This window comes from Sebastes umbrosus, chromosome 14, assembly GCF_015220745.1.
Source record: "Sebastes umbrosus isolate fSebUmb1 chromosome 14, fSebUmb1.pri, whole genome shotgun sequence".
NCBI classification, from domain to species: domain Eukaryota; kingdom Metazoa; phylum Chordata; class Actinopteri; order Perciformes; family Sebastidae; genus Sebastes; species Sebastes umbrosus.
In genome coordinates, this window is record NC_051282.1 from 7,355,266 (window position 1) to 7,370,791 (window position 15,526).

Below are 15,526 nucleotides of genomic sequence, written 5' to 3' on the forward strand. Positions count from 1 at the left end.
ATTAGTAAACTATTTATTAACTGTTTATTGTTGCACACATTACAACATTTTATATACTATATTAAGTATTTGTTAATGGTAATCAAATGATTTATAAACCATTAAGAAATCATTTGTAAAACATTTATAAACATTTCATAGATAGATGGAACCAGAAACCAATTGTTAACCATCTACAAAGTATTAACTATTTAAATAACCTTTATAGATGCTTTGCAAAGTATTTATTAACCATGTTATAATGTATTATAATCATCAGTTGCAACTTTATAATAGTCATCCAAATAATGTTTATAGATGGCTTACAAACCAATTATTAAACGTTAAGAAAGTGTTACAAATATCTATGTAATGTTTATAGATGTTTTACAAACAATTACTTGCTTTAAAAATCATTTCGTAATCATTAACAAAGACTTAATACAGTATATTAAAGTTTATAATGTGTGCATCTATAAACTGTTAAAATAACATAAATTATGGCATTACTAATAAATTAAAAGAAGTAAAAAGTACAATTTATTAATTATCATTTAATTTCAGTAAAATGATTTTAATTAACTATAAATTTGTAATTTATTAATGATAGTTATTATAAAGTGTTACCAGTGTTTTTTCTTCTCTCTGGTACCTGTATTAACGCACTAACATAGCCCCATTTCTTTTTAACACAGTGCCGTTGTAGGTCTGAATGTCCGCTTACAGAGGCAGAGTTAGTAGCTGCACACCAGAGCGATCGAACGTGTCAAACAGGATGTGTCCAGTTGCTTGCACACATCATGTCAGCTCTGGTGACGCACCTGTCCAGGTCTGCATATTAGAGGATGGAGGGAGGTGACAGAGCGTGGTTGGTCTTCCTGATGGGCAGCATTACTTGAGGCACCATTAAATATTGCAGACTTCCTCTCTGTCTGGCTGTCACCGCTGATCACATGTTTAGTGAATCACTGGGTGAATCACTAGCTGGTGTCTTGCTGACTCATCAAGTACCCATCTCGTCTTTTGATGCATTGACATGCTGATATAACTGATTATTATCTGATAAACTGGTTCACCTGGTGTCCGACTGGTTTGCAGGCTGATTGTGGTCACTTCATCTTCCACAGTCAGGGCCTCAACAACTCGAGGCTGTCAGTCAGTCAAACCGGTTCAACCGTCTTGTACTTGCGTCTAACGTCTGTGACTATCATTGCTCTTTTACTGTCACTTTCATTCGTATTGTGACTCACTGCTTCCTCACCCTGCTCTTCCATCTTTCATTAGTGTCATCTGCTTCCGCCTGCCTGTTTTTGTCCCTCCCGGTAGCATATTTTTCACCCTTTAACATTTTCTAATCTCCGTCCTGTCTCGTTTCGCTGCTGTCTCATACCTCCGCTTCAGTTTCCCTCCTGTTTATCTCACTTTCTCCCTCTCATCTGTTACTTTCCACCGCTTTCTCCGCGACAGCTTGTCAGTGGCGTTTAGTATTCTTACGTTGTCTCACTTCTAGTGTATGACACAGATATGTCATAATGAATGTGTGTCTGTGTCACACACATTTATAAACCACACACACGCACACACTTCAAAGTGACTCGGCAGTTTTAAAAAAAGAACAGTGGAAAGAAAACAGGCAGTACTATTTCTGGTACACCTTTTAACTCCTTTCTTCTTCATCCCCTGCTGGATGCTGGTGGTTTATTGACTAACTGTCATTGGCGAGCCAGAGGTGACTCTGTCAGCGAGAATGAGAGAAGTGGTTTGTTAAAAAAACACAAGAGGAGTCAAAAGAGTGAAAGAAAACCGAACAGAAGTGATTCAGTTCAGGCTAATTATAGGATGTAACCTGTAACTCTGTTTTCCTGCCTCATTTCAAACATAACATCCTGGTGAGAGAAGCAGCGCTGCATTCCTCACATAGCGCCAGTCTAAGTGTCAGAGCACACTGTGCTTACATCCTTATTGACATAACTATATTGTGTGCGTGTGTGTGTGTGTCTGTCTGTCATCAAGTGCTGTTCAGTTGCACACACATTGACACACTTACGACGTAGTACTTCTTGTTGTCAACAAGAACTGCATGCCAATGAGATCTCTCCTGGCTTGTACCTGAGATACGATGACATATTTATAATCAAATAGTCACACACTAATTATTATTATTACTACCATATTAATGTGGTAACACAGTATTAAAGAAGTGTGTGTAGGGCTGCAAGTAATGATTATTTTCATCATCAATTAAAAGGTTTTCATCACTATTGTATATATTATTTCTTTTAGTTTATAAAATATTAGAAAACAGTAGAAAATTCCCAAGTTAGTTATCCAACTAACCACACAAACTGCAAAGACATTAATAAATTCTCATGATGTGGAGTAGAGAGAAGCTGGAACCGGCATGAATTGACATTTTTGCTTGATAAATGACTTTAAAGGACCAGTCTGTACGATTTTTGGGGATCTATTAGCAGAAATGGAATATAGTGTATTATCACCTACAAACTAAGAATCGTGTTTTCGTTAGCTTAGAATGAGCGGTTTATTTATATATTTATAGGAGGCTCTAGAGAGAGTCTTTCATGTTTTTACGTCATCTGAAGGCCACCGTAGTTCTCCGACACGCTTGTGAAACTACGGTAACGTGAGCCGCAGAGTTCAAAACCGTGTTACCGCCAGCCGCCGTCTGACTTCCACTGCTCCTAAAAGTAGTGTTACAATGGTAAGGATGGGCTCTGAGCGAGGCGAGCGGCGTTACCACGATTTTGCACTCGGTGGCTCACGTAACCGCAGTCTTGGAAAGGGAGGAGTGAGCAGAGGGGTACTCAGTTGGTTGCAATCTGCAACCACATACAAAAAATAGTTTTTGATTAATTTTCATCTGCTTGTCAGCTGACAAGCAGATGAATTGACGATCGTTTCCGCATTCCTGCATTTAATGACTATAGGTGGGCACCTGGTGCATACAGTGAATGAAGGTATGGTCACTTCTGTCTTCCATTTCTCATTCACTTCTTGAAGCCAGCACGACAGACAAATCCATGCATGCCTTTCCTTTTCCAACTCCAGCTAATTTCGTAGGATGGAACTGTCATGTGACTGTACCTAAATGCACAGAATTCATTCAATGTGATTAACCTGCATTTTGTGGCACAAAGTGTGAAATATTATGGTTAATGTCACAAAATTGCAATTTACACATGGAATGAAGTGGCTGTTTGAGCATGAAATTTCATCCTGTGACATTAAAAGCAAGAAAAGCACAAAATGGACTGCATTGACTAATGTGTCACAAAGAGCAACTCAGCAACTTTTGGCAGACAGAGACAAACTGCATCAACAAAGAGGAACAGTTGCCATAATTTGATACTATAGAAATATGATGGACACGCTGTCTAGTTGGCTACGGCATACAGAGGAGCTCACACATACTATCAAGTGGAACCTCATACTGTATAACCCACCTTTGTGTCAGTGTTTCTAGTCTTTTACTTATTTATTTCACAGCTGAAGTGTTCTTTTGCAAAGTGGTAATGGTATTTTGTGTACACTCGTATATTCGGATTACATTTCAGTAGACAAATTCTTAATAGAAATTTAAATATTATTGAACAATAATGTCCAAGCTTCAAGTTCAAAGAGGTGAATATATCACTTTATTTAAATGATTTGTCATTACATGTTAAAGGAAAACTTCACCCCCAAAATGACCATTTGTGTATCAATTACTCACCCAGTGTTACCTTGAATTCTAGAAGGAAATTTTGTTTTTCTCGCATGCCCCCATGCTGAACGAAGAATCCATAAACAGAGGAAAGTCATGATGAATTCAAATAAGTCCGCTACTCGTTCGTGTGAGTCTGGACAAGAAGCGCGTCTGCCCAAGCGTTAGGGCTGTATTGCGGTGTTGCTGCTCGATACCTTTTAAGGTATTGAACGACATAACCCAGTACCAAGTAGTATCAAAACTTCTCCAGTCAAACATTGCCTGCAATCGATCCTTTTTGTGCACAGATCTAGAAAAAAAAGACTATTTGTATGGTTTTGCTCGCAATCAATTACCACAAGTTTTTCGATTTAATGCAACGTGTGATTGATCCACTACTGCAGCAGTTACAACCCATTTAGCCGGACTGCAGCTAATGGTGCTAACAGCATGCATAGCGCTAACAATGGCAACAGTGCTGACATAGCTAACAGTTTTAACCTTGGGGAGAAACCAGATAGTGGGTTTCCGCGGCAACGCAGACCCGCCACCGTGGGTGATTAGTGTGATTAGCTAGCCAGTGGGTCAGACACACAGCTTCCAATCCCGTATGGGTATCGAATGAAGTACTCTACTGGTATCGGTATCACTTTAAGGGCACTGGTATCATAATTTTTCAAACAATACCCAGCCCTAGCGGAAGTTTTTTTAATAGTACGATTTTGGCGAAAATGCATGTGTTTGTGAAGTAGAGAGCATAGAACAGGATAAACGAGACTTATATTGCACGAGTTGTGTGAGAGTTTGTTAACGAATGCTTTGATATAGTTTCGCTTTTGTTAATGCAGCTCCCATTTACTTCAATTCATCAAATCTTTTCTCCATTTATAGATTCTTCGTTCATCGCGGAGGTATGCAAGAAAAACTAAGTTTTCTTCAAGAATTCAAAGTAACATGGGGTGAGTAATTGATATAGAAATGTTCATTTTGGGGTCGGAGTATTCCTCTAAGGAAGACCGGTCCGAGCTCTCATCGTTAATCACATAAAATGTGGTTTACTTAAACTATTCGTTGCAACAGAAACAAAACCTTTTTACAATGTTTTATCTTCTTGTAATATATGTATTCTAAGATTACACATGAATAAGAATAAATACATGGAAACAAACAAAGAAATGATTCATAAATTGAGTTGAGCGTATTACATTTTAAGCTGTGTATTTCAAAACAACGTGTCATCTGGGCAGTGTTCATCTCACTGGTCACTTTAACACAGTGACCTCCTTTTACTGGTCCACAGAGCACACACTCACACACACTCACACACACATGCATTCACACAAGTGTTCAGACCCACATTTTACACACAAACCCCTCCGAACACACACACCCGCACAGCGAGGGAGGAATCTGCTGTGTCAGTATCCTCCGAGTGTCTGGCCCAAATATTCACAACACAATGACTCTCTGTGTCTCTCTGCTCAGCTCGCCGGATCTCTACGAGGGAGCGGCGGCAAAATACTGGAGCGAATCCTGACTCATCTTCGGCGGAGAGAAAACCTCGCCATCCTCCACAACCTCCCATGGGCCCCGTTTCTGTTTTCATCAGGTGTGTGTGTTGCTTTTATTTAGCCTGCACCGGTGCTGATAAACTCTAATTAATGAGTATGCCCGGGGATGTGTGTGTCGGCTTGTCAGTCTGTGTGTGTTTGTCCACAGTGTATAGGTCCATATCTTCATTTCTTTACATGATTAAAGAGTAAGTTGTGGGATCAGGTGGAAGCGATTGATGGGCCTGTAGCAGCTGATTGGGCGAGGCTTGTGATTGACAGGTGACATCACAAGGGAATGGGAGGAGTCAGTTACATAATGAGCAGTTCAGTTGCAGCTCCTCAGTTCTCCTAAAGTGAACGGGCCAGTGCACAGCAGGGGGAGCAGTGTGAGGAGGGGGGTCAACGTGGCTCGTTAGTGAACCTGTGGGAATGGCGGTGGATTCGATTGAAGCGCCACGTCATTGGCAGTGGTAAATGGGCTGGACGTACTCCGGGGGGAAGAAGCCCACGTGTCCATGGCAACGGCCCTTCCAGCGCAGCGAATCGGAGCAGTCGATGAGTTCGATGACATCGCCGCGCAGGAAGCGTAGCTGGGATGGGTGGTGGGGGGTGAAGTCGAAGAGAGCGTGGGCGTGATGGGGACGCTGTAGGAGAAAGAAAAGATAGAGAGAGGGATGGAGGAAAAGAAGAGAGAGTTAATGAAAAATGTACTTTACAACTTTTGATGCAGTCCCTGTCTAAAGGCCTTTACACACCGGGGGCGTGATGGGTTAACAACACGAAAATGCGAAATACTCGCCTGCGAATATTATATGTCTAGGGCTTTTATTTTGAAAGGGATGGTAAGTAAGGTACGTTCCGAATCCCTAACTTTTTCTTTTTACTTTTAGTACATACTGCAGCTGCCCTTACAAAGTACGTACTGTTGCATGCAGTACGCATACAATTAGGACATACTACTTCATCATAACATTTCACCTTGAACTTTGACCCTCTTGCTCATATATCCACTCTGCAGAGGATTGTGGGTCAGAATAACCAGGAAAGCATGCTGGCTTGCATACTGCGAAATGGGACCGGATGTAGTAGGACATCCTGGTAATTATTTGCATACTGCATTTGACATACTATGTTTTGGGACACACTAAATCTTTTTCTGGCATACTAAATAGTATGGTAGTATGGGTATTGGAACACACAGTATGTTTGCCGTCGTGGGTCGGACTTGATGTTGTTTCAAAAATAAAGGTGCAACTCAACTCGTTGCACACAACGTGATTGGATGATAGCTTTATTTGCGGTGCGAAAGCTCAGAAAACATATATTGATGTGCAAATTAATCACACGCAGAAATGTCCCCGGTGTGTAATGGCCTTAAACAAAACTGATCCAAACTCTTATCTCATCAGTACCCTGTTAGTTTCTTTAGATGAGTTAGTGGAAATAACAGGACTACAATTCATTTTTTAATGACTAACTTAACTTATTGTTTTTTACTGTATATATTTTTCTTACATACTTCCCTTAGTATGTGTTTTATATCCTGAGAATATAGAAATATTTCTCAAAGAGAAAAATAGATATCTCTTAGAATTAACCAAACACCAAACTGATACTTTATACTTTTACTTCTTATATTATCATTATTTTTCACAGATAGGTTTTCAACATGAATTTTAAATAAGAATTCAAAGCATCCTTTGAAAACTCTCTCTCTACTGAAGGATGTTATGATCTTCTGTTGGTTTGAAAAATTCCCCATTGAATGAACTGAAAAATTAATGGTGGTCAGTATAGTTGTTTTTCTCAGCTCCTGAAAAGTTTGACAGATATTGTTTAATTCAACAGCCGCGATACAGAAGGTGAGTGGTGTTTCTTTGAAGCAGTACACTTGTTAAATCTATGGCTGTATTAAAACAAAACAAAACCTTTATTTTGCAACACCACATGGAATAAGAAGTACCAGATGTTTGAGTTCAAATCAGATGAAGTGCGTTTGCAAATGCAGCCATTGTATTTAGTTCAAGGATCATCTGACATTGTGTCCATTTAATAAACAATGTACTGTTTGTTCCTTTAAAGTACAACTATAATGTATTTATCTTTTTCATTTAACATTTATTTAGCCACATCATGGTCAGTCCATTCATATTAAATATTAATATGATGGGAAATGTCTCACCAAAATAGCAGCACACAGACATAAGAGGGATACAGACATGAAAGTAAACATTCAGTGATGATCAATAATAATTTCTGACAGCTAAGTTATATATAGTTCTGATATAAGATGATGGATTTCATTTAGATGAGAGAAATTGCCCTTTTAAATGTATTATATTTTAATATTCTTTTAGCATTTTTAACAGGAAAAGCAGAGAAGTATATTTCAATTACCTGTCATCGGCCTCACTCAGGTCAGACTCATTTAAAGGAATAGTTCGACATCTTGAGAAATACTGTTATTTGCTTTTAGATCGTCTCATTTAACTCTTGCCAAGAAAGCGAATAAGAGCATTTCCCAAAATGTCAAACTATTTTATATCAAGAGAAGAATATTTATTTGGGTTGTGTAGCTTCAGGGACATTTGATATGATAATATCTAAAATTCTGATTGATCAAATTACGAAGACAAACTCCCACATCTTGATAGAGGAAGATCTTTTAGATTGCAGCTGCTTTTTGTGGTTTAAGTCGGAAAAGAGGGCGCGTGTTATTTCATAAAAATCACATAGCTCTTCTCCTCATAGGCTTTGTTCATTATTTGGCTACTTTATCAAGGCAGAGCAGCTTTAAACAAAATAAATGACAACACTGTGGTTATGGTTGAGACATAGAGAACTGAGAGAGACAGGTAGACAGAGAGTAATATGTCGAGAATGACACCTATGCTTAAAACAGCACTCTATTAAACGTGTGATGTTTTACGGCGATCCAAGTCGCGGTGAACTGCTTTCACTTCAACCGGCAGGTGCTGTGCTTTCTGTGTCTCACTACGTTTTTCCTTGAGTTCACAAAAGTCTTTCTTCTCCCCTGATAGCCGGCCTCCTCTGATCTCTGCTGACTCGTGAAGTAAAAGCAGTTTAAGAGTATAGCAGAATAAAAGCGGCTATTTTAAGGAGAGCGTCTTGAACTTAACCAACCTCTTAGCTGTCAGTTGCGCTCCCACAGAGAAAAAAGTGGATGTGATATGAACTGGGTGGGAGCTGGAAAGAATACCAATATTGTATTTTTTATGTGTAGGTATCTGTGTTACACTTCTGGCCTTTATTGCTGTAGACTGCCTTGTCTTAGACCAAGGCCCAACACACAAACACACACTAACCAGACAGCAGGATTAGGATCAAGAGGCACAGACACAATCTATCAATCCCACACAAATCTATAAAATCCTCACGGATTTATCCTTTATTGTTTCGCTGATCTAGTCTAGACTTCTTGTTAGTGTGTGTGTGTGTTTGCACCTTTGGGTGTGAGCGAGCATGTGCGTGCAGGCCTCTATTTGCTCGGGTGTGTATGTGCATGTGAATCACAGGGAAAACCCATTCATTTTTCCACGCCGGCTCGTGAAGAGCGGCGGTTCGGAAGGAGAAATATGGTCCGTCCGTATCAGCCGCGCTCGGCTGCCTTGTGATCAACGTCCTCTTCAGCAGCCGCTCCGGCCCAGAGCGAGCGCTGACACTGGAACAAATTACTCTGTAACATCAATGGACTACAGCTTTATACTAGATTTGTCTCTGTCTGCATATACACACACACACACACACACACACACACACACACACACACAGGGTATATAAGGCAGAAAAAATGCCTCTGTTTCCACTGGAAGATGACAAGGTGTCAAAAAGAGGTCGACGTTTTGCATGAACAAGCTTTCTGTTTGAAGAGAAAGCTTCGGGACACGAGGACATTAGGGATATGTATAAAAAAAAATAGACTGATAATTATTTCCCACCCTGCCGTGGTGAGATAAGAAGGGATCTAGGGCTCGTAATGAGCTGATGTGTGATAGTTGGAACTGCACATTAAGAGGAACAACACAAAAAGCAAAGAGATGCATGGACTCAGATTAAGCCGGTCCTCAACAGACTAAATTTATGTCTGTGAAACTGACCCATATAGTCAAAAACTAAAAGAAACTGTGATCATGTTAGAGACAGTGAGGAAGAGGAATTAAAACATTTTAATAAAACATTTACAACACGCGGGTTTTAAATGAACATGACTTCTCTATAACCCCGTTTTCATGCATTCATTTAATAATCTTAAGCGCTGAGGGGAACGATGAAAGAACTAGTTTTTCCTGGTGTTTTTGTGCTGTTAGTGTCACTGTCTAACACTTGTGTGAACTTGTGAAGATGAAACAGTCTGCTGGTAACTGAAGAAGTGGGTATACTACTCATATTTTAGATACACAATAAGGTTGCAAAGACAGAGGAGGGAGTTACGGAATAACTTGGTGGGAATTTAGGTATATAACATACGAGATGAGAAAAGGTCGGCATCTTGAAAATGAAGTTGTTTTGTTGTCTCTCTTGAAACCTTAATGGAGTGAGGACTGTGTTGTTGGGTCTGCTTGCTCAGTGAGAGACATTCAGTGGGCGTTGGAGCTTTGTTGATGCCGAAGGCCAAGACGAAGCCCCGCAGATATGAAGACCAGCTGACCATGATCTTTATATAAAATGACAGAGTGTTTGGAACCAAGCTAAATGTGATGTTTTTGATCTGCAGACCTACCTACCTACAGCGGAACAGAGACCACGGACTTGAATTGCCGATGACCATCATAAGCTAACAAATCTGAAGCTAATGAAGAAAAGGTAGGATGGAGTTTGTATGATCTTGTCTCTTTGTTCTCTTTACTCTGCTGCCAGACTAAAGACAAAGTTAAAAAAAAAGGCTGCAGCAACACATTCAGTTGAAATTAAAAGCACACATTATTTTATAAAAATGCATTATATAACATGCATTTAAAAAAATAACATTAGTCTAGGTATTGAAATGATTCATAACTGAGATGAGTCCAAAATTAGTAGCACAAGATGAAGATTTAGCGCTACAAACCAATAGGTTGTGACATAATCAAATGTGACTTTGCTGCTATAGACGATAGAAAATGTGCAATTTTGCCCTTAAAACTCTTGTTAAAACAGTTGCAGAGTAAACAAGGCTACAGATACAAAGGTATGACTAAGCTGCCGTGATGTGATGTGGAATGACAGACTGTTTCTGAGGCTACACAGCCATGTAGGTAAACACGGCACCTTCAGCACGCCACCCTCAGCTATGGGGCATGTTGTGATGCAGAAGCACGTTACCTCAAGGCCATGGCAGAGCAACATGGTGACCTACAGTACACAAAAGGTCACAGACAACATGCTAATGTTTGAATGATGCAAGAATACTGTAAATATGTATATGTGGCCAAAAATAGTAACTGAGTATCCTGGGTTTGTTGATTGGCTAACTCCAAATTACAATATTTGCAGCCCAATAATGGATACACGATATAGTTTTTAGTACTGTACGGTCATGTGTTTGAACAAGGCCCACCTGGTACGATTACATTTTAATATTAATATGGTAGAGCAAGGTGACCTATGATGACCACATCATTCAGACCTGAGGCACAGTAACATAGAATAAGTACAGTACACCGCCCCGATGGACCTTAAATACACATATTCCTGATACAACAGCATTAGTTCTGAGCAGTGGCAAATCACAGTACATGATATAAAGCACGGGTGCCCAAACTTTTTCCCGTGGAGGGCCAAAACTGGACCTCAATGGTGGGCCACGGGCCAAAAGTAAACACCTATGTATTGTTAAGATGCAAAATGGTACTAGGATCTAAAGTTCCCCTAATTGAATATTATTTTAGCTTTTAGTAACCACTTAAAACCCACCTGCTGAATACAATTGGGCTCATTTCCAATAATACCCAATTTATGCATTTCCAAGACTGTTTAGGGATCCCAGCGTGCAGAAATATTAAAATACACCATTTTTAGAAAAGGCAAAAATAACACATATATATTGCATTAAAAAAATTGCATGTTTTTTTCCCCAAAACTGCATGTGATTATCATAAAGTGAAGTGGGAATGTCTGTTAAGGGGAGACTTGTGGGTACTCATAGAACCCATTTCCATTCACATATCTTGAGGTCAGAGTTCAAGGGACTCCTTTGAAAATGGCCATGCCAGCTTTTCCTCGCCAAAATTTGTCTGAACTTTAACGTTATTTAGCCTCCTTCCTGACAAGCTAACATGATGTGATTGCTACCAAGGTTTTCTAGTTTCACTCCAAACTCTAAAACCGAGCCTGCTACAGCCTCCGAAAGACAGTAAAGTCGGTCGGGATCGTCGCTAACATCTGGCTCGCCAAATAAAACCAGATGGTGGGCAATTTTGTTCTGTATATGGAATTGACCTGGGACATAAAATATCATAAAATATGATAGGAATAGAAAATTAAATAAAATGATCTTCTAATAATGATGCACCCTTGCATTTAACAGCAATGCTGTAATTATTTTGTGTAATTCATTTTGTTGGGAGTCCAATATGGTTTCTTAATACGTCTGACTTGTCACTGACACTGTATATGTTTTGTTTTCATTTTCATATCACTTTGCAACTTTTAGGTAAATTGCAAAGCATTAAAGCTCATTTAAAACATACTTCCCAGCATATTTAATGTTGAGTGTTATTACCGTGATGAGCCACAGCAGCCCAAAGATTAGATGCAGACTTGTGAAAACACAATCACAATAGATGCATCTCTAGAGCAGCTGTGAGGATGTGGGAGGGCTAGCCAAGTGAACACCGTTCTCCCCTTCGTTAAAGAAGAACACCAGCCATTTAAATATGTTATGAAGAGATACCAATGACTGCTAATACCTGAGAATACAGAGCAAATTGACTTACTTGGTATGGCATCGCATTAAAATGTAATGGAGAGACTAAATGAAGTATAAAATAGCAGTGAAATTAACAAGCATAAACATTCTGTTGTGGTCTTAAATCTGCTTTATAACAGCAATAAATGCCTATAAAACAGGAGAAGAGTGCAGCATCTGTCTGAACCCTTTATCCAGTATTCACATGACACCAGCTTCTCAGTCGACAACAGAGGACCTACATAAACTACTAACATTAGAAAAAATAAAATTCCCAGAAAACCAAACTGCTCAGAAATAGCTGGTTTTGTTCCCATGTATGAGTTGCTCACATTAAAGAGATTTAGATTGCGACAGTATTTAGGTCAAACAGTTTTTCCTTCCCCCTTGGGGGACGCCTGTCGTTATCTCCCGTTTAACTGCCATCATAACGCCCTGAAGCTAAACTCTTAACTCACACCTGCTCCAGATGTTCAGAGGACTGATATAGTGTGCAAGATCCCCTGTGATTCAGAACATGCATGAAACTGTTTAGGTGTGAAGCAGGATGCTACTAAAAAAAGAACTAAATTTGCGAGAAGCTGCTTTGTGAAAAAAAAAATCTATTTTTAGGATCAAAACCTGCCATCCTCATCTGAAAGTTCCACCAGGTGAAATACTGCAGCAGTCTGGCTGCTCAGCAGACCGTCTCTGAATAAATGAAAAAAAACATTCCTTTGTTTTATAGCAATAACCCCATCTGAGTTATAAATTTAAGTTTTAGAAAAAATGAGCTGGTGAAACGGGCAAATCCAGCTGCCTTTAACGCCACACTTTACTCCATTACACTTATATGACAGCAAATAAATGAAGAGATTGATGAGAAGGACCAGACTCATTGAAGCGAAGCTCACACATCACAAAGATCAATAAATGTGGATCATCTTCTAAAGAACATACGAATCAGACAACTTCAACACATTTCAACCAATCAGATTTTCTTCAAGCTTACGCTGATGATGTGACCATGGAAATATTGAACTATATTGATATTTTGCTATATATTTTATTCTCTTTGAAATCACAAACCTATTCATCTAAGCATTCATTGTTGTATTTCGTGTGTTCTTTAAAATGCACGAGTATTCCAGGTAAAGTAATACAACGTGCTGCCTAGCAAGAATGCCAATAAAATAAAAAATAGCTTCTGGATAATGTCATAAACACAAAATAAATAATAGCTTCTGGATAATGTCATAAACACAGGAGGATGTATGTGCATGTGTGGTTTTCTGTGTTATTTCCTCCCTCTGTGTTAGTTCCTCTTGGCCTCTAAACTTCCTATCTGCTCACCTCAGAAATACTACAAAACAGCCGTGTCTGTCTGTCTGCAGGCCAGCACCTTTGATGCCAATGCCTCTTCACTATTTTTTATTTACTTGCATACAGCGCAGCGAGCTGATAGTTAAATGCAAGGTTTGATTTTCCAGCAAAATGAAGTCAAAGAAATGGTTACACACAGACCCAATCTGCAGGATCGTGTATAAAAACAGGTGGTAGCAAAATCTGGAAGGTGTGCTCATCTGTTATAGAGTTGCTTGGGGCTGTTTCTTTCTGAATGAGGGTATTAAACTGCTTCTATTAACAGAAGACAAAACGCCTCAAGCATTTGAAAATGCAGCTCTGCTAGTAGACTCTTTTTTCCATCAGTTCCCATGTGGAAAATGGACAAACTGTTATTCTTGCTCACAAAGTTTAAATCATGACATATAATCAAAACGATTAAGAAGCAGATACAATTGGAGGAGAGCTGAAGAACTGGTCACCGTGTGTCATTAGAGATTTTGACATTCCTTATTAATCTTGTTTACTAATATATACGAGAGCGACGGGTTAGTCGCAACAAGACACGACATGCAGCTCTAATGAGTAATGTGACCTTAATGTAACCTGTCACATCCTGTTAATCCTTTGACTTGAACACGCTAGGAAACACTACATTACTTATGAGCAATAGCATAAATAATATGTATCGCCATCCTTACATTATTTCATAATGAATTGCTCACGAGAAATAGGGCGTCTTCACACCAGCTTTGTTTAGTCCGGTTGAACCGTGCGTTTGTGTTGGTGTGAACTCTGGTGTGAACCAAACAACCTCTCTCCGCCTCGAAGGGATGGTCTTAATGGACCGCTGTCAAGTGAACACTGGAGCAGTTCATTTCTGGTGTGAACACCATTCGAACCATTCACAGGAAGCGTACCATTTATGTGACATTTTATTGGTTAAAAAACGTTAGCTTTTCCTGTTTTGGTGACTGGGGAAGTAGTAACCTATTTGCACTTTTGCTACCACTGAATTTAATGAATATACTGTTGAGACAATAATTAGCTTGTTAGCGCAACCTGCAGCCCCTCTGCCTCGCTCCGCGCCGCTTGGAGACTAGTTTGCCAGTAGGAGAGCGGTCAGCAGCTCCGTAGTCTCCTAGCAACGGGGAGTGACTGACAGACTGTTTAGACCCAGCGGCAACCCGCTGCTCATTTTCTGTAACCAGTGTAGCCAACACATTCTCATCCCAACTTGTCACATACTGACGCTTTGTCAGACCCCTCAGCATCACTTCAACGTTAACAAAACCAATTAGTTAGGTTTAGAAAAAAACAACATGGTTGGGCTTTAAATGACTATGTTTGTACAGTGAAAATGTGACTTGATGTTGTGAACACAGGACACAAACAAACAGCTGATTGTAACGTGAAAATAAACTTTTGTTTGTTGGACCCATACACCTCAATTCCCACCCGCCCTGTGTGTCTCTTTTGCTCTTTAAACTACCTGTGCGATCCAGTACCCATACTACCATACTATTTAGTATGCCAGAAAAAGATTTAGTATGTCCCAATACATAGTATGTCAAATGCAGTATGCCAAAAATACCAGGATGTCCTACTGCATCTGGTTGCATTTTGCATAATGCAAGCCAGCATGCTTTCCTGGCTATTCTGACCCACAATCCTCTGTGCAGCAGATATATGAGCAAAAGGGTCAAAGGTCAAGGTTCAATGTTATGATGAAGTAGTAGTATGTCCCAATTGTAGGCGTACTACATGCAACAGTACATACTTTGTAAGGGCAGCTGTAGTATGTACTAAAAGTAAAAAGAAAAAGTATGCGATTTGGAACACACCTTACGTCACCACAACACTTTCTCTGAGCGCTTACTGTTGCCGTGGGTGGTTACATTGTTGTTAATTGAAAGCCTAGTGCGTTTCATACCGGTGCTAAAGGTTCCTAGTTGGTATCACACGGTGATGGACTTGACAAAGAGTATGAAAACCTAGCTATCTAACTAGCCAGATGCTATATGAGTCAAATTTAAGAACTTAATGCTTTGTCCACTT

General features: G+C 39.6%; 1 protein-coding gene and 1 long non-coding RNA gene across 2 annotated transcripts in view; one reads left to right on the forward strand and one right to left on the reverse strand.

Annotated features, from left to right (window-relative positions):
- Window positions 1–15,526, forward strand: part of LOC119501687 — a 35,097-nt gene that overhangs the window by 3,179 nt on the left and 16,392 nt on the right. The window contains exons 3-4 of the long non-coding RNA XR_005209882.1: window positions 5,171–5,294; window positions 9,974–10,062. This is a non-coding gene — a long non-coding RNA (uncharacterized LOC119501687). The remainder of the gene's footprint in view (window positions 1–5,170; window positions 5,295–9,973; window positions 10,063–15,526) is intronic.
- Window positions 3,607–15,526, reverse strand: part of grapa (GRB2 related adaptor protein a) — a 36,201-nt gene continuing 24,281 nt past the window's right edge. Inside the window, exon 5 of the mRNA XM_037792233.1 lies at window positions 3,607–5,882. Within this exon, the coding sequence (XP_037648161.1) occupies window positions 5,697–5,882 (186 nt within the window). The 3' untranslated portion in view covers window positions 3,607–5,696. The remainder of the gene's footprint in view (window positions 5,883–15,526) is intronic.